The 20,476-nt window shown below is 40.6% G+C and overlaps 1 protein-coding gene, 1 long non-coding RNA gene and 1 pseudogene across 2 annotated transcripts; 1 reads left to right on the top strand and 2 right to left on the bottom strand.

Annotated features, from left to right (window-relative positions):
- Positions 1-443: 443 nt before the first annotated feature.
- On the bottom strand, positions 444-1,326 carry LOC135606631 (protein HYPER-SENSITIVITY-RELATED 4-like). The gene is made up of 2 exons (XM_065097688.1): positions 1,075-1,326; positions 444-986 (listed from the first exon to the last, which is right to left on the bottom strand). The coding sequence occupies exons 1-2, from the start codon at positions 1,324-1,326 to the stop codon at positions 444-446; spliced, it is 795 nt and encodes a 264-aa protein (XP_064953760.1).
- LOC135606980 (probable protein phosphatase 2C 59) lies at positions 1,158-7,400 on the bottom strand (annotated as a pseudogene).
- Positions 7,401-10,176: 2,776 nt separating this feature from the next.
- On the top strand, positions 10,177-14,509 carry LOC135606982 (uncharacterized). Its single transcript, XR_010485054.1, has 2 exons — positions 10,177-12,216; positions 14,207-14,509. It is a non-coding gene; the product is annotated as an uncharacterized LOC135606982 (long non-coding RNA).
- Positions 14,510-20,476: the final 5,967 nt, after the last annotated feature.

Genomic DNA, 20,476 nt, shown 5'->3' with positions numbered 1-20,476 from the left:
TGGGGTGCCACTCCCTCGTTGAAAGTTTCAATGATTCGCGTTCCGCATCTCCGGGCGGAGCGGTAGGCAAAGGCTGCTCGACCCACGTGGCTTTTGCCGGGTCCGAGGGGTCTAAGCCTCCTGCTTAAGATTAGTCCACCCCTTCCTTTAGTGGATTACAAGTGGTGGGACGAATACTGCCCTCCATCCATCATGCATCGAAGCTCCCAATGCAATAATCTGAATGATTTAGATCGAGAAGAGACATGACCACTTAACATGCAACAATCGTGTTCGTCGTGTGGAAGGATCCAATGTGAGAAGCTAATTTAGAGGAGATAAGTCAGATGGTGGTGTGAGATTTTACGCATGAAAAGCTTAATCTGGAAGAGGCATGTCTTCGTTGTGCTCAAGTCAGAAAGAAAGAAACACCAAGAAGATCTACGAAGGGAGCAAAGGCTGTTTTAGTAAGTTGACGAGGCTGTACAAACGATGACGACGACGGACTTGGGGTTGGTGGAGACGAGGAGGCGGCGGAGGGCGGTGAGATCTAGGTCGTACACGTCGAACTCGAGCAGGTTGGCGATGGCGGCGACGAGGCTGGTCTTGCCCGTCCCGGGCGGACCGTAGAGGAAGTAGCCCCGCTTCCAGGCGCGGCCGACGCGGGAGTAATAGTTCCGGCGGCTGACGAACCGGAGGAGGTCGTCGCGGAGAACCGGGTCGATGGCGAGGGTGTCGAAGGTGGAGGGGTGGGAGAAGGGCGCGGGGGACCAGGGGTTACGGTGGTCGTCGCCGAAGACGACAGAGCGGTTGGTGTAGAGGCGGCGCTCCCGGGCCCGGAGGCGGATGCGCTCGGCCTCCGGGAGGACGTGGGGGATGTACTGGGAGCGGACGGCCTCGCGGTGGCGGCTGTGGAAGGAGAGCTCGAGGTAGCGGTGGTCCGAAGAGAGGGAGCTGCTGCGGATGGGGGAAGAGGAGGCAGAGGCGCGCTCCACGACGGAGCTCCACTGGAGGGGAATGCCTTGGAAGGAGTCGTGGGTGGTGTGGTAGGAGGGGAGGAGGGAGGGGGCAGTCGTGGCGCTTGGCGAGACGGACGACGCGGGCGTCGTCGAGGCAGTGGCTGCCGAGGTAAGCCTGGGCGGCGCTGTAGAGTTCATTGCTGCAGGAGCCGTCGTACTCATCGACGATGATCTTGAGGTCGGTGTCGAAGCGGGTCATGAGGCCACGGAGGAGGAAGCCGACGGAGTGGTGGAGCTCCGGGGGAAGGAAGTCCCTGTACGCCGTCCGGAGGAACACCAGCGTCGCAAACAACTGCCATATCGAGTTCCATTCCCACTCGAACGCCATCACTTGCCTCTCTCTCGATTCCTCCATCCATCAATCTATCGCCCTTCTTCTCTTATACGTCGCGATCGGGAAGACTGCATTTTGTCATCACGGTCGCGTTAGTGAGTGCTCGATGACGACGAGCCGGAAGTGGCGGACAGCTGACAGAATCGTGGAACACTGGGATTGGCCCACCTTGAGAGACAGTCTGCGGGTGCCATTTTGTCGCCATCGCAACATCGCTAGGGACTTTCGACCCAACCCATGTGCACCTGACTCGCAGCCTCCTGTACTTGAGAAACGGCCTCAGCCCGTGCCGAGACTGCAAGTGGAGCGCACGGAGGAAGAATGCCGGTCTCTCTATCTGAGACCGTGCAACGGGAAGGCAGGGCCAAGAAAAGAGCTACTTACTTGGAGGAGCGAGGCAGCAGCTTCGACGTTGCGGCATCTCTACGCTAGTCCTCGACAAAAGAGAAATGCCAGGATCCACGTCTTAACGCCGCTTTCGGCACCCTCCTCCATTTCCCCGGTGGACCAACTTTTCATCTCCTTTTTTCTGTTCTCGCTGCTCTGCTGAAAGCGTCGTCGGCAGTGGGCTGCGGACGACAACAAAGCATTAAATAACAGGTTAGTGTGGATGGAAAGAGAGAGAGAGAGAGAGAGAGAGAGAGGCACCATACTCGATCAACTTGTTCATTCAATCGGTCGTTGTCTCCAACTCCATTAGCCTTCTTTTGGTTTATTTTTCTCTTCCTTTTTTTGTGTCCGAGTCAAGAAAGGTTGTGTCCACAACAGACGAGGAGAATATGAAGGCTAAGGTAGACTCTTTTGCACGAGGCAAACTGTGTAGGGTTAAAAAGTAACTTAGATGTTCCTATCCTTCTTGGATGACATGGGACCTATAATTTTTGTTAAGGGGCGCAAACAACAAATTAATAGGTTAGGTTCTATTCTATTCAAACACATCCGCATCTGCCACTCTAGATAAGACATGGGCATGACCCTTCATGGATCAATCACGAAGAATGGTTATACGGCTTTACCTTTGAATCTACGTCAAAATGGTCAAAGTTACCATGGAAACTATCACAATCAAACTCCACTATGTATCATTAGACTCTTCAATTCTGTATCCATGTGAAATTAATCTTCCTGCCAACATTTATAATACAAACTCAATAAGAGACCTTCTTTCATGGGTCTCATTTTGCTTTCATAGGGGGCATATCAAAATTGTTCCTTAAGGCTTAAATTACCAAACTTGAGCTACTTTAATTGCAGGAGTAAATTCCAAATGGTAAAAATGGTTTGTATATATAAACGACTATTCAGGAAGAAATTTAGGCACTCTAACCAAACAATCTTATTGATTATTCTAACAAAAGTGAAAACAGCATGATACAGACTCCACTAAGCATCACAAATATACTCTTTTTGCTACTAGTTTTGGTTAAAGCAAAGGTATCTTTTTATTGACTTCCAAATCCATGAAACCATTACAGATAACAAAGCGATGACAAAGATCAAGCAGACAATTTGTACCTATTGCTGCTCGGTTGTGTTATCAAGGCTAGCCAAGAAACTGTACCACGACACAAGCGATGTTGTCAGAACTACCTCTTTGATAGGCCTCCTGTAACAGTTTCTTTGCTGCTTGTTCTGGATCTTGTAGGGGTTTGACAATAGCTACCACCTCCTCCTGAATTTGGAACCAAATGAAAAAGAAAGGGTTCAATCTTCGGAGATGATATTTCAGGTACCTTTTTTTTTTTTTTATTATTATCTTCTTTTAAAGTACCTCATTCGTGACAACATCCCACAATCCGTCACTTGCAAGGATGAGGAATTCGAGAGATCCATCAACCGCTTCCTCCTGCATTCAACAGTAGTCGAAGCAGTCAAAGGCATTACTGTCAGATGATGATATGTCTCGAGTCTTGAAGACAATAACATTGTAGGAATAAAGTGACAGGTCAGAGATCAAACATGAATTTCTGGATCTGCGACAACAAACTGTTTCAGGTGCCTATCACCAAATGCACGAGAAACGGCAAGAACACCACCGACACGCCATGTCCCTGCAGTTACAGTTGATCAGTATTTAAATAACGAAATGATCTAAACTGATAAAAACTGAGGGAGGAGATCAAGTACCAGCCCACATTACAAAGCCCCCAGCATCCTCAATCCTTTGCTCTCTCATCTGTTTGGTCAGGCTTGTGATCCCTTGAGACAGCTATAGCTGCAAAAGTAACAAAAAATAGCGTGAGCCGAGTTCCTAGTAAAGAACTAAACTTTTAAGAGGCTCAATCAATAATTCAATACAAGATTCTGGTGATTGTATTCTATTTCAGATACTGAATTTGTTAAAAACAGAACCTTCAAGCACATCCAGAGAAAATCATCTCCATATTATCACCATCAAAATAGAGTGATCGGTTTAATTATGAGAGCTCACATCAACCAAGTACCACAACAGGTTGATTTGCCAGGTCTCTGTTGTTCAAAGTACCAAGAACTGGCTTTTGACCATGATGCACGAGGGACAAAAGGTTTCTTTCTCTAAATTACCAAGCAATCAGAAGAATTGCCGTTGCAATCTACTGGACGAGCTAGAAGCAAAACTTGCTATATGGGGAACAAAAGACTTTTCTCTCTAAATTATGAAGCACCCAGAAGTTCGTTCGGTCAACTACTCTTATCATGATCAGAAAATTGCTTTTGCAACATACTGTAAGAACCAAGAAACAGAACTTGCAAGTAAAATGGGTGCTCTACAAGAAATTGCCACAACTGTTTGCCTCAGAAAAGGACTTTTTTGCAACTGATGCCATTGAAAAAGCAAGAATCAGATGTTTGTATCAAGAGGTTCATAGAATACATAAACTTTTGTATTAATTGAGCACAAGTTGAGATGCCAAACTCGATTTAACAAAGAAAATGTGGGGAAAAAAAACGAAAATTAGAACCACGAGCAGCTTTTTAATATGCTAAATAAAAAATCTTAAATAGTTACAATTTTCAAGATAACGGGATCGAGTGATGCAACAAATTCTAGATTGATTTTTGGACCCAATCAATTGAAATGAGAAGAGATTGCATGGATATCTTATAAAGAATACAGAACAACCACAACGGGCATAAGAACAAACATAAACAACAGGATTCAATGACAACAAGGATGTCAACAGCACCACAGAGTACTGTTTATTGCCATTCATAAATCAAACAGAAATTTGAATCTAGTTAGAAGGCAATAATCACAAACTAAAGATGACCACATATAGTATAATTGAACCATGAGATGAACAAATGGGCAAGCAAACATCCAAACAAAAGCAAATGGTAGATCACGGATAATGATTATGGAAATATATAAAATGTTAAATACCAAGCTCTACATACATGAGGGATGATTTTTTATAAAAATGTGTAAATTTGGCAAGAAAAAATAATGGAGACACAATAATATCTACCTAAAGTTCCGTATAAAATATATATTCTTTAACACTGAACAAAACAAATAATGGAGAAATATGCTTATAACTAGCTTCAAGATTAAGGAAACATCAACTTCCATTGTCAGCCTGTTTTGTCATTGGCGTGAATAATTAAACTCCTAATTGTTGAAGTCTACGATTAGATGGTTTTGACAAGGGTGAATTCCAGAATGCAAGAAATATAACCAAAAAAATGTGGACTGGAGAATAAAAGACCCTAGAATAATAAATCACACCAATAAAAATCCCATTTGTAGATTTCAAGACATGTCATACATCTAAAGTGGCACCAAAACCTACCATGTATGGCGCTAAATGGAAAGTTCCATCAATTAAGGAACAACACTCGAGCAATGAACAAAAAATAGTTCTTAGATCATACATTAAAGGCAAGATAACATGACTAAACTATTAGTATACAATTTCACCAGAAGTATCTAGCTATCAAATCACTGTAGCATCGATAAGCTGTAAAGACATTAAGTGCAATGGCTTATACAAGTAGCATAAAAAAGTGATTATTATTCTTTAAATAATTCTGTGTAAAAATTGGATAACTTAATATTAAGTTTCCAATCCTGTTTAACTTTCTAGTAAACTATTAATCTCCAAAATGTCAGTTCAAAACGAGTATATGCAATACGAGAGCGTGATGAACTTTAGTACCTCATCCATCATCAACAATTTAAATCCTCATTTATCATCATAAGTGTGCAGTTTCAGCCATTTCTGAAGATTTTTTTACAGGTTCAATTCTCCAAATCGAGGCTTAAATTCTGCGAATCCAAACAGGAATATGTTCTCTTTCTCCTTCCAGTATATACTTTTTTATATTACCAGATTTTTGAAGAATCTGAAACTATATGATTATTTGTTTCAATGTGTACAGTACACCGGAGACACAGAGCTACTATAGCATTTGGCAGGATCAAGAGAAGGCCACAAAACTTTGTTGGTCTAGAACCTACATATATCCTAAGAACCTAGATGTCACCGGAGTCACATTCTAAATATTGCTCTTAAATAGGTTGGGTTGTCAAAATACAGTTAGTAAGCAAAAAATGCAGTAAACTCCATCTAAATTAAGCCGGTTTAGTTCTAGATGAAGTACAGCAATCCATTACACATAATTGATGATAAGAGAACTGATTTCAGGATGTGGGGCCTACCATCTCCTCCTCTACATATGACAGCTCTAGAGTCCCCAACATTTGCAACGAGCAAACGATCACCAACAAGGACAGCTGTTGATGCAGTTGAACTCGCCTCTCGGTTCTGGCTGTTCTCAGATTTCAAATATTCTGCGTCCGTGTGGTTGTATGCATCAGCTGAAGGTAACAGCACAGATGAATTTCATAAGCCAAATATTATATTTCTTTAAAAGCTCTTTCATCGCACTAAATGCAAATCAGCACCACCTATAGCTGATTTTGTATCGGTAATGAACTTTGGATGCCTGAGTAAGTTGCCGAAGAGGTTTTGTTTAACATACTCTGCTACTTGGGCACCGCCATGACCTACACAACCACTCATCAAAGCATCAAAGTCTAACGTTAGGATATTGAATGTATAAGCAACTCTCCACGAGAGAAATTTACCCTAGAAAAGGATTGAAAGAAGCAAGTTAATGAATGGGTTTTCTACGTAAATTTTACCAAAAATTTTCAAATACAAAAGAAAAAAAGATAAGACATTCTAAACATAAACAAAGACAACAAAATACTGCAGAAATTTTACCATCAAAGACCCCAAACAAGCCAACAATTTCTCCATCAATGCTGTCAATTTGCGTCTCATAGAAGTCTTCCATTGAAGATCTTTTCCCCGGACAGCTTGCATACCCATAACCAAACTTCCCATCTTGACTGTCTTGAAAGAAATAAGCATGAGTTTTACTGTTAGATTGACACGCAAGAGTAGGATGTTTCTTTACAGTCTACTTTAGGCAACATATTCAACTGCAGATTCAAGCACCACAATTAACTGATAGGAAGCAGTTCTATGAGTTTATTCAGCGTAAAAGAATCATGTTTCCCATGTAAGTTCACACATCCATATCTGACGAACCATCTCATAATTTGTTTGTCAATTATTAAGGATCTAACTTATATTGAATTATTAAGGAATAAATGACTGTTTATACATAAAAAAAATAAATAAATCTCTTCCGATAACTAGTTAGTTTGTCTTCGAATTAGAACTCAAAACATATGAAGCGAATGCTAGCATAAGATCAGCTCGAAAATCGCACGAGATACGAAACATAAACAAATCTAGAAAAGAATATCGTAAGCCTTAATACGACTTCACAAGGAATAAACGAACGAGACCTGAGTCCTCCCCCGCTGACCGGAGCACCGTCTGCTTGAAGCCCGCTGATGGAGTTCAGATACCCCATCTTCCCTCCGAAATCTTCGCCCCCCAAACAAAGACCAAAGTGAGGGAAGATCCCACCGAAACCACCGAAACAAGAAGGCCGATCCAATCAGCCTGGAAAGAAACCCATGCCCGATTTCCTCACACTCGAATCAGCCGTCGATCCCCACCGCGACCAAATTCACCCCCTGCAATCGACATCCAATACCCCCTCCCCCCCCCCCCCCCCCCCCCCCCCTCCCACAAACGTTTACCACGTCGATCGACGGAAGCAATCTCGAAATCCAAAAAGAAAAGAGGGCAGATGAAGAGATCCTTCACCGAGAGACAGAGAGAGAGAGAGAGAGAGAGGAGACGCCGAGCTCTGGTTTCGATCGCTGGCAACGGGGAAGAAACGTCGAGGGAGGAAACAGCGGATTAATGGTGGGGGGAGGCGGTGGGTTTTCTAGAGATTAAAATGTATGAATGCGCATATGCTTAGGTCTCCATTTGGAACCCTAAATAAATAAATACACATGTGTCAAGAAAAATAACTTTAATTGAGCGTTAAAGTATAAGTAATTAAGTTTAATTGACTAAATCGAAGATCAAATTAGCAATATATGAGCATACATAACAATGCTATAATTAAAGGTTGTAATAAATCATACATACATTTGTGTGTGAGAGGTCACTTCTATCTTTTCTTTGCGTGCTTTGCATTGCTTATGTGGTTGCCATCACGTAACCGCATGCCATCGTGACACTTGTCGCTTGTTTGGGTGTTCTTTTCGATGCATGATTGCATTTCTCATGATATATGTATTTTTTTAAAGATTTTACATATATCATTCTTAAAAGATTCATAAAATCGATCCTAAATAATTAAGACTTCAAAAAATAAAAAAATTAAAATATTTAAAATTTATTATTTTAAAATAATAATAATTTTTTTAATCGACATCTAATAACTTTATTTTTGTGAGTTTCTCATTTAAATTCAATTTTTAAATATGATTATAACAATTTTTTGGTTTAACCAAACCGATTAAAATATTTTTACTTCTGGATTTTGAAGATTATATATAACAATTGAACTTTGTATTCATCTATCTTGGCTGGTTAAAACTATTTATAATTATTATGGATAAAAACTTGAGAATTTGGATGAACAAATGTCAAACGGGTTGAAATTTCTGCAATTGAAGACTGTATATACCAAAGGAGGAAGGATTGGCAATATATATATATATATATATATATATATATATATATATATATATATATATATATATATATATATATATATATATATATATATATATATATATATATATATATATATATATATATATCGAGAGGAAGCATAATATAATGCAGCTTAATTCCCGATGGAATTAACGTGATGAACACCGACATTTTCTCGGGCATAGTATATTAACATGATAGTGCTTGTTTTCTGGGGGATTTCCGATGAAATCCATGTGGGGAAGACGAGCACGTCGTTGATTTCGATCGGAAGCTGCGACGAGGATCGAAATGACTCAGGCAGTTGGCAAGTCAACGCCTCAATCCACCAATTTTTAGCGAGGATGAATGCGATGCAAATTTCCTGTTGCATTAATTTGGTGATATTATATATAAACACAACAATTTTTATATTTATTGACTATGTTTATTTAGATTTAGCCATGCAGTCAATCTCGGTAAGTCGATTGTCATTTGCCCCTCGAACAGCAATTTAATGCATATGAATGTGAGGGAAGTCTCTTTTTTTTTTTCTCCATAAAAGAGTCTCACGTTTTCAGAAATTTTCCGACATCAATTTTTTTTTTAACCTAATACCGATTACAATAATTTTAATACGATGTTATAGTATTTTAGTAATACCCAAAAAATAATATAATATAATATATTTATAAATATAATTATTTTGAAAATATTATTTTTTAGAGTATTTTTATTTTATGTTATAGTATTTTTCATAATATAAAATATTATAACTATATTTTTTATTGCATTGACGATTGTTTCTTAGTATTATTGAAAATACTATAATTGGATCGATTCATCCAACTAGTCCACAGAAAAAAAAAAAAAAAAAAGGGTAGATAATTGGATATTTCAAGGATTAAGCAAAAAATTAAGCGCTATTAAAAATCTGAAAAATGAGAAGTTTCTTTTTTTAAAATCAATATATGTATATATTGATTTATATGCTAAGTAAGCGGTGGTGGTTCGCTCGCGGACGGCACCTCCCTTTCAGCTTTCTTATTTAAGTTTCCGCGTCCCACCACCGTGCTTGTATGTATATATATACACACGTTCTTGTCGTCCTCTGCGTCTTCTATAGACACAACTTTCTTCTTTAAGGACCGATTACCATATTCATAAACTCTGACCATGAAACTATATATATTTCATATTTATTGTATTAAAATAAAGTGAAAAAAATATCATTCTTCATATATTTTTATGAAAATGATAAATAGTAATTACATTTAAAATTACCATTTGAGACATCATATGAAAACCTCAGTAAGACATTATCCATGATGATAGGGGTAATAATGGCGGCATGACGTGTCACGACGACTGTCCCACCTGGGCGCCACTCTGCCCAATGAGGAAGGCAATAACGCTGACTCGACACGCGCTGACGTCATCCGCTATCAAGCAACGACTTCCGACCCCGTGCGCTTGACCACGGCAGGAGAGGACGACGACCGACCCTCGCTCATACCCTGCGACAGTCCGGTTCTCCACGCAACGTTAGTAACAGCGTGAGACGCCGTCAGAGGTACGATCCTGCCTCCCATAGGCGGGCACATCAGGTAACGCTAAACTACCCTATAAATACCCCCGAGTTCTAAACGAAAGGGGGGACTTCTCCACGACAGAAAACTCCCTTTCACATCATCTGACTTGATCGTCGGAGGGGTCGGGCCGAGCTTCCGACCCGACCTGTGTGCAGGAACGAAGGCAAGGTCGCATCTCCCAGTCACCACGACGAGGCTTCACCCCCCACGCTACGTCCCATTCGGACCGTCGTGACCGGCCACCCCAGTTGCCCCGAGGAGCGCCGCGTCGGATCCCCGCGCATTCGGACCCGAACCAAGCCGCGTCGGCCCCGAGGCCACGGCATACAGTTATTCCCCGTAACATTTTGGCGCTAGAAGGAGGGCATACTTGTAATATCCCTCACTTTTAAAAATTTATTAATAAGGATTTATATGTAAATTGGAGGACCTATATGTAAATATAGAAATTTCAAGGACTAAACTGTTAAGTTGTAAAAAGAAAAAAAAAAGAAGAGAAAAACCGAAATGTTTCTGTTTTATCCCACCGCCTCCCACTCTCTCTGTTTCTTTCGTGGGGTGTGGGGAGAAGGAGAAGAGAAGTAGAGGGAGAAGAAAAGAAAAGAAGAAGAAGAGGGAAAAGAAGAGAGGAAGAAGAGGGAGAAGAGAAGGAAAGAAGAAGTAGAAGAGAGGGAAGATGGAGAGGAGAAAGAGAGGCAGCTGCAGCAGCTAGGGCTGCAGCACCTCTGTTTTCCGCAGGTGGAAACAGAGGAGAGGATGTGTGGGGCGTTGAGAAAGAGAAGAAGAAGAAGAAGATAGCTGCGGCAAGGCTGCAGCGAGGAGGTGTGTGGCCTTGGGGAGGAAACGGGAAGAGGAGAAGAAGAGAAGAAGAAGAAGAGGGAAAAGAGAGGGAAGAGGGAGAGGAGCGAGAGGTGGCAGCAGCTAGGGCTGCAGCACCTCTGTTTCCTGCAGGTGGAAACAGAGGAGACGTGTGGGGCGTTCGGGGAGAAGAAGAAGAAGAGGAGGAGGAAGAAGAAGAAGAGAAGAAGAAGAAGAAAAAAAAAGGATGGCTGCAGCATGGGCCGCAGTGAGAAGGTGTGGGGTGTCGGGTAGGAGAAGAGGAGAAGAAGGAGAAGAGGAAGAGAAGAAGAAGAGGAAGCAGGAGAAGAGGTTGTGATACCTCTGTTTCCTGCAGAGGAAACAGAGGAGAGGGTGTGTGTGACGCCGGGGAGGAGAAGGGAAGAAGAAGAGGAGAAGAAGAGAAGGGAAAGGAGGAGCTGCGGCTGCGGCGGTGGCAGCTGCAGCTGGAAGAGAAGGAGAGGAAGAAAAGAAGGTAAGGAAGAAGAGAAGAAGAAGAAAGGAAGGAGAAGGAAGAGGAGAAGGGAAAGAAGCAGCTGCGGCTGCGGCTATGGCAGCTGCAGCCGTGGCAGGGAAAGAGGAAGAGGAAGGAAGAAGGGAAGGAGAAGAAGAGAAGGGAAAGAAGTAGCTGCGGCTGCGGCTGTGGCAGCTGCAGCTATGGCAGGGAAAGAGGAAGAGAAAGGAAGAAGGGAAGGAGAGAAGAAGAGAAGGGAAAGAAGGGGCTGCGGCTGCGGCGATGGCAGCTGCAGTTGGAAGAGAAGAAGGAGAGGAAGATGAGCAGGGGAGGAAGAAGAGGCTGTGGCCGTGGCTGAGGCTGCGACTGCAGCAGTGCAGCTGGGAAAGAAGAGAAGAAAAGGAAGAAGAAGAGAAAGGAAAAGGGAAGAAGAGAGGAAGAGGAGAAGGGGTGGCAGCTGCGGTAGTGGCAGCTGCAGCCGGAAGAGAAAGAGAGAAAATAGAGCAGGGGAGGAAGATGAGGCTGCGGTTGTGGTGGCTGCGGCCATGGCTGCTGACTGCGACTGCGGCAGTTGCAGCTGGGAAAGAAAAGAAAGGAAAGGGGGGAAAAAGGAGCTGCGGACGGGATTGCGGCCGTCGCGGTAGCAACTGCGTATGCAGCAGTTATGTCTATGAGAGAAGGGAGGAAGGAAGGTAGTGCGGTGGAAGGGGCTGTGATTGTGGCAGCGGCAGCGGCGGCGGCTGTGACAGCTGCGTTTGGGAAAGAAAAAGAATGAATGAGAGTAAGAAAGAGCAGGTGACTGTGCCTCGATGTTCGACACGTGGTGTAGTTGCGAAGAAAGGAAGAAAATAAGAGCACAAAACGAAACGGAGAGAGGACATGAAGGAAAAGTAGAAGGATTTGGGCTGGCACCTTCTTTGGATCTTCGGATCGAAATCTTTGAAAGGCAAGTTCCCTGATCGTTTCTCTTATGATTACTCTAATTTTTCTTATTGCAAGTTCCCGATCGTTCCTCCTGTAATTATTCTAATTTTTCTTATTGCCAGTATTATGATCTTCCTCGTGCAAGTGTTTCGATCCTTTCTATTGCAAGTGTTTTGATCCTTTCTATTGCAAGTGTTTTGATCTTTTCTATTGCAAGTGTTTCGATCCTTTCTATTGCAAATGTTTCGATCCTTTTTATTGCAAGTTCCCTTATCGTTTCTCTTATAATTGTTCTAATCTTTCCTATTGCAAGTATCCTGATCTTTCCTCACTGTCATTTTTATCTCTACATTTGCTTTGAATATGAGGAACTTTGAATTGTTCTAGCCTTGCATTTGATATATCTCCTGTTTAGACGTAACGATTCAAATCTGTGCAACTTCTGAGATTCTGACCTTTTGATACCGAGCTGCCTATAAGTCTTTGTTGGAAACTCTGATTTGTTCAAAACTGATTCCATTGGAAACTAGACTCGTAGATCTTTCTTTTGATATATAGATTGAAAGATTTGGAATCCAAACACCTACCCAGTTATCTGTTGAATCTGACATTATGAATTCTGCCAAACAGAGATTTTGTTCTGCGACCCTTGTTTACCGAATTATTTGTAACTCTCTCTGTTGGACAATTCAATTCATATGAAGCTTGTCTTATCTGAAAGTATAATCCAATGATATATTTCTGGGTAAATTGGAGCACGATTGATAGTTTGAATCATTTGTTCAATGTGCCATCTGAATTCTGCCAGAAATCGAGCTTTGGTCGATTTCGCATATTCTGGTTTCATTCCTTTGGAAATTGATATCCTTTAGCCTTCTTATTCTATTGAGCTTTATATTACTACTTTGAATTCTTGTATGCTCTTGTCCTTAAAATTATTTGCATTCTTGAAAACTATTGTGTAACGTTTATGCTATATCCTATTGACTCATATAGGCACATGTGTATCCTATTGTTCCGCATTTGCTTTCGATATGTGCCTATTCCATTTCCTTTCAAATCTGAATATATTTGTGAGAGATTGTTGCTTGTATCGTATTTGACTCGTAAAGGCACATGTACGTTTGTTGTTCCGCGTGTGCTTCCGATATATGCTATTTATTGTTCATACTGCCCTTTTGTACTCTGGTGTTTGTGGGATTGTCTGGACTTTTGCCAGAAATGGTAAAGGGTGTTATTCTGGACCTTTGCCAGAAATGGTAAAGGGTATGTGCTTATTGCCCGCTTTATGGGATATTCTAGACCTTTGCCAGACGTGGTAAAGGGTATGTGCTTAGAGCCTGCGATGCTCTGCCGGCCCCCTCTGGCTTCACCTAGACGTGGGTGGATGGAGCTCCTAGACGTGGGAGACTTTTGTCAGGTGGTCATTCAGAAATGGATGAATCACATTCTGACTGAGATCCCACTACACCTTCTGTATGTTTGATATGATATCCAGAGCTTTGGTTATGTGTTTCTGTACATGCTTTGGATAAGAATGATATGATTGCAACGTCAAGGACGACGTTTGAGCTTCTGCACGGTATTTTGTTATTGATATGCTCTGAAATGGTTCATTCACTGTTGATATGCTTCGAAATGTTCCATATGCCGTTGATATGCTCCGGAACATTTCATACGCCATTGATAAACTCCGAAATGTTTCATTCGTTACTGATATGCTCCAAATTACTCTGTGCTCCAATTGCTATGAACTAATATGTTCTGAAATGTCCTATCTGCCATTGATATGCTCCAATTACTCTGTGCTCCATTTGTTATGAATCAAATATGTTTTGAATGACATGATACATATGATTTTGTATCTAATGAGATGGTATCCTTGAGAATTCTTGTATCCTGCTTTGCATTATGATACCTTACTTGTTTGAAACCATTCATTTTGTTCTGAATATGCTTTGTCACTTGCTGAGCTGTTTTTAGCTCACTCCGTTGTTATATAAATCTTTCAGGTCAGCTTATCACTCTTTGAGATGTTTGATTTGGGCTGAGGCAGTGGATAGCTATTCAGAATTATGGGCAAGTCTTGTTGGTTATTATGTTATCGTTGTATAAGCATATTTTGTATGTAATGAAATGTTGTTGATGAATCGAAATGGATATACTGTGTAAAAGTGTTAGAAGATCTCTCTTATTTGGAATTTCGGAAGGTTAAGTCTAATTTATGATGATATGAACTTGTGGTGAATAGTTGGAGTTCTGATTGTATAATTTACTTAGCTTGTGGATTTATAAATGTTGTTCAGGTTTATTAAGTTGGCTTGGGTTGCCATAAATGTGAATTATCGAGTGATGTGATATATGATTATAAACTGCACAGGTTTTATAGATGTAAATTTGATAGAATGTTTTTCAGTGTCCTCAAATGTTAGTTTGGATCCTGGATGGATTTGTGATGAAAAAAAGAAAAAAATTTAATATTATCGATATTTATTTGAGGGGGCATGACAATACTGCCCGAGACCTCCTCGGCCACAGCTTGCCCAAGACTTCCTCTACGCGGCCTGCCCGCCTAAGTAGCTCCTCGGCCACTGCTCGCCTGAGGGGCCTACCACCCCTACAACCAAGCCCCATTTGACCGACGAACCACTACTTGAGGTTCCTCGGCCACCCAGAGCCACCACTGCTCATCCAACCCTCGTCAATTGTCAAGCTCCATGATTCCCACACCCCTGGCAATGAACCGGCCTCCGCCCGACAGAGACGGTTCCTTAGAACCGAAGCCATGCCTCGGACTCGCCTTACGGCAACCGACGCATAGCTTCCTTTGGGGGGGGAATATGATGAGGGTAATAATGGCGATAAGACTCGGGCTGACATCAGCTGCCTCGGATGATGCATCGCCCCTCGGTTGACCTGACAACACCTGGTCAAACAAGACCAGAACGCCAACCGAGGCACGTCACTATCCTACAGGAGCCCAGCCCCTCACGCCACGCCAACACTAGTGTCAGACGCTACCGGGAGTACGATCCTGCTCCCTGCTAGCAGTCCTACACGTCACCTTCACTATAAAAACCCTTGCATGCCAAGGGAGAAAAGGAGGGAGAGGACAACACAAAAACACCCTCAAAACCACTCCACTCCACATCACTAACTTGATCGTTGGAGGGGTCAAGCCGAGCTTCCGACCCGACCTGTGTGCAGGAACGAAGATGAGGCGCCTCTCACCGGACGCACAGGCGAGGAGCCCCTTCCCGGAGGAAACGACGACCCCCCTCCACGACTGAACCGACCCGAGCCGACGACCTCTACAGTCCCGAGGAACCCTCCTGGGAGATCCCCGCCATTCAGACCCAGAACAAACCGCGTCGACCCCGAGGCCACGACGTAAAGTTGTTTGCACTAACACATGACATCTAACATGTCGAGAAAAGAAGAGGGAAAAGGAAGCAGAGGTTACTTGGTGTTCGGGGTTTTAGCATCATCTCATTTGAATCAAGATTTCGGTATTTTTTTTGCCGGACAAGACTTCCTGAGATCTGACCACTGAATTAACCGACGAGTGATCTAATTATGAAGTTGCATGAGTTTTTTTTCTTTCCAAATCTAACTACAGATATAATTCCATTAAAGATTCTTATCTGTTGGGCACATAGCGCATTAGTTCAGCCCATAATGCTTTAATAACTCATAGCTCATATTAGTATTTTCTTTTCTTTTAACATAAATCCTAACTTTTTTAATCTAAACGTGTGCAGGTAAGGTTGAAAAAAGAGGACAATGACGATTGTGGACGAGGTTGAGAAGAAAAAAAAAAAAAGGAGAAACTGTAATATTGGCAATTAAGGGCAAAAAAATAAAATAAAAAAGAGAGATGAAGATGAGAATAATGCAGAGGTTCCTTTTATGACTTAAAGCATGCGGTAAGTATTATTTAGTATGTTATATTTCTTTTTTTTCTTAAATTTCAAAGCATATGAATTCGTTGCCGACGTTGTATAGAGTGCAGATTGGTTATAGTTGCCGAATGACAAGATGTTGTTGCTCGACAGGGAACTCATGCATGCATGCATGCATATGAATCAACTAAACAATCCTCTTCTCTTTCAGGACATATGAACTTTTTCTTGCACAACCTGTTTACTTTGCTGAACCTGTCTACGATATGTTATACCTTCTCGTAACAATTTTAATATTGTCTCCCAAGAAATCATTTCTTGCTGTTTCATTCACAATGGCAGAAAATTCTACTAACAGAAAACCCTCTATTTCATGATATTTAATCGTAGCATTGGACACATGAAAGACAAAAATTTTCATTCAACTTCTCTTCTCTTATCTACGAACAGTTCCTCTTCTTCACCGCATGGCCGAAGCGTATTAGAGTAAGGGATCAATAGTGGGTAACTGCATCCCAGCGATCCCAGCTTCTTGAGTTCTCCATCCTTTATATCATAGCTATATGCCTCGCTATCTACAGTGAAAACAAGTGACGTGGTCATCGCCACCTCTCTCAGCATGACGCAGCTCACGTTGGGGGGTTCCCTGAACCCTATCTGGCCCAAGCTCACCTCATGCACTCTTACCCATCCTGGCGGACCGTCGTTTGTCTTCCTCAGCAGCCACAGTCCGATCACCCAAGTACACATTTCGTAATGGATTAGGCACAGCGACTTCCCCTCCCACTTGCCTATTCCGATCGTGTCCAAGTAGGCGACGGCTGCTTGTTTCGGCAGACGGATGATCTGCGTGCGCTCCTTCGTCACATCAAAGGCGACGACATAGTGGTCGATCCTCTCGTACGATTCCGAATGTGACGATGCCCAGAATACGACGTCGTCGCAGACCACCGGGTGCTCCAAATGTAGTTCCATCCGACCGAAGTCGAGTTCCTTGTCCATCGTCCACACCCTCGCAGACGAGTCATAGACCTGACAGCGGTGCAACGAGCTCCCTGCTGGGGTCCGTGAAAGGTAGACCAACTTGTAGCTTTTCGTCACCCCATCTCCATCGTTCATGAATCTCACCGCGATGCCGATGCCGCCCCATGTCCAATACTTGCTCGGCGGGGAGGGCAGCTGGCACCGAGTCCCACGGGCCGGGTTGTAGACGCATAAGGCATCATCTTTGTTATGCAAGACAAAGACGAGGCCACCCGCTGACCCAAGGATTACGACTTTCCTGTAGGACAAGAATTCGAGGCTGCTTCTGGGCACACCGGCGTAGGGGTCAATGAGGAAGAAGGGCCCAGGAATGTTGCGGATGTGGGGAAACAAGCCGGAGATGACATTGTTGTGGTACGTCTGTGAAAGGAGAAAATGAGAATCTGATGAGAGCTGGCGAAAGGTCTTGCAAACAGAGAGGAGCCTAAAGAAGGTCTTTGCTGGGAGGTAGGAGAGGATCTCTGCCAGCAGGTTATCGGGAAGGGGACGACCGCTACTTCCGAGGTTGATGCTATGACTGCTATTGAGCATACCATCCATTCCAACCATCAGAGATTTGGAAAAGTACAACTGTCCATTATATAGAGAATAGAGAAGGCCGATGACTCTTAGTGTGAGAAGATATCGAACTTTCATCATCTGAAACTGAGAAATGTTTCGAGGACCGATTACCATATTCATGGACTCTTTCCATGATATATATATATATATATATATATATATATATATATATATATATATATATATATATATATGTATATTATATATATATATATATATGTATATTATATATATATATATATATATTCATATTTATTGTATTACAATAAAGCTAAAAACATATCATCTTCATATATTTTTGTGAAAATGACAATAAGTAATTACATTTAATATTACCATTTCAGACATCATATGAAAATAGTAGTTAATTATTAGATTTAGTGTGATCCTTCTAAGCACTCTCCTCTGTTAGACATTATCCATGATATCTAACTTGCCAAGTAAATGATAAAATTGATTTGAATTAAGAGCCTTAGTTATCACTAAGATCAATAGATAGTGAAAAGATCATTAAATTGCTCACGTTGCCTCTGATCACTACTTTTTCATAATTCAAAAAAAGAAAATAATCATCTGAAAAAAAAAAGCCATTTTTAGTTTCAAAATTTTCAGATAAACATAAGGATGCTAAAGATACAATAGTTGTGTGAGGGATTATTTTACTACTGATTTTGAATGTTTAAGGGTATTTTTAATTTATAGAATTGCTAATTTTTAAGGAATCTTGAAAAAAGAACATTCGACACTCGAGTAAATTGAAGACTTCCAAGTTAAGAATGCCAATATGAGCCTTAATTAAGAGTCTTAAGAATCAATCCACTTCAAACCATTTTTAGATAAATTAATTTGAGATGGTAGATTATGATACGGACAAAATGGACAAATGAGGGGTGACCATAACACCAAATCTTATCGCAATGTGACTTACATGAGTGTAGGACAAAAGCAAAATCCAATGTATTCGGGAAGATAGTGAGATTTGTTACAAGGATGATCAAATTAGGGTCGAAGTTGTGTCTTTTACTCCAATTTTTGGAATTAATCGATTGCTCAAACTTGGCCTACTCTACATATAATTTCTAATCTTAACTTTTCATACCCTTTGAATATAAGTAAATTTAAGATTTTCTAAGATCTATGGATTTTGGTAAAAAAGACTCGATCTAGATGACTACATAATTGAATTATTTAGTGGATGTTGGAATATCATAATGGTCCAACTGATTTTAATTTCATCATTTTCATCATAGGTGTATGCTTATTGATGATTGACTAAAGTTTTTCTTTTTCTTTTACTTATGCAAGACTCATAAAGTTATAAGTGGTTTTTAATCAATGTTATTATATAATTTAAATTATAAAATTCTTCCTAAAATCTTAATTGAACTTTTATTCCCCAAATTATCTCTCATGGGCAAACAATTTTTTACAATTAGCCAACGTTTAAGAGAATATTCTATCGACATAGGAGATTGTTGTTTTGGAGGTACAAATCTAGTGTAAAAGTCCTTTAGTGATAATTAAAATAAAAATTTTAAAAAAAACTTATGATAAATTATTTATTATCCCTCGATATGCTTTCATTCATTCATTCTGAAAATTGACCTTAGAGCTATTAAAGTAGCGAACCTTTGTCTTTTTATATTTATGTCATTATTACCCAAGTTGTTACATAAATTCTAAACCATGATTCCTCCCCATAAAATGCTTATTTCTGATTTTGATTGTAAAATTTTACAGATTCAACGATAACTTGATGATTAGAATGTTAGTTGTCTATTCAAATGAGGTAACTAAATCAAATTATGCATGATGACCAATATACAATAATTTATCTTTGTTTCTTGGATAACGAGAAGCCGAAATGATGAATTTAGTCAGGAATATTTTATTTATATTAATTTTTTAGTTATAAATTGTTACATTATACAAGAAAGAATATTACCACATTTAGGATTTTTTTCATAGGATTATAACATCATTCCATATATCAAAAGTCAAATAAATAAATATCACATTATTAATATATATAAATAATAAATATTTATTATAATGTTTTATTTATCAAAATATAAATTAAAAGTAGTCATAGGTTTTATTTAGAAATATAGTGATACTAACTCAAAAATAACTCAAAAATAAAATTCAACTAGCCCTAGTTAAAGGAATATTTGTTCTCAATTGAAATTTGGTATAGTATTATTGGTTGGTTACTTTAAAATTTTAAAATAAAGTAAAAAATTTCCGTAATACGAGGAGGAACCTTTATAAGACAACTATAAAATAAATATATATTCAAAAGTCAATCATCCTATTGACATATATCAAATGCTCGAAGGCATACTCGGAGGAACTTTTATAAACTCACAATAGTGAATGAAAATAAATTCATATTACACTCCTAACAACATAAATAATAGTATCTCTTACTCGTCAAAGTAAGGACATGTTGTTGAATCTCGGATTTTGATGATGAAATCAATTGATGTGTTTGTGATCTAATATGCATTTAAGTAACGCATGACTAGCTTCGATCATAAAAGGCAAATTGATTAAAGTAGGAGAAATCAAACGTTAGGCCAGAGAGAACATATTAGAAGATTGGACGTCGGCTGGAGGATCGATCGACGTGTCGGTAGAAGGCTTCGTGTCATGAATTCAGGCATCAGGTTGAAGGATCAGACTTTACGCCAAGGAGATTGGAAGTTGCAAGAATCAACATGTCGATTGGGCAATACATCGAAGGATTGGACGAAGTGTCAGATGAACCAATGA

Source organism: Musa acuminata, chromosome BXJ2-3 (assembly GCF_036884655.1).
Source record: "Musa acuminata AAA Group cultivar baxijiao chromosome BXJ2-3, Cavendish_Baxijiao_AAA, whole genome shotgun sequence".
In the NCBI taxonomy this organism is placed as follows: Eukaryota; Viridiplantae; Streptophyta; class Magnoliopsida; order Zingiberales; family Musaceae; genus Musa; species Musa acuminata.
The sequence above is the reverse complement of the archived record's forward strand: the minus strand, read 5'-3'. Positions and strand labels throughout refer to the sequence as shown.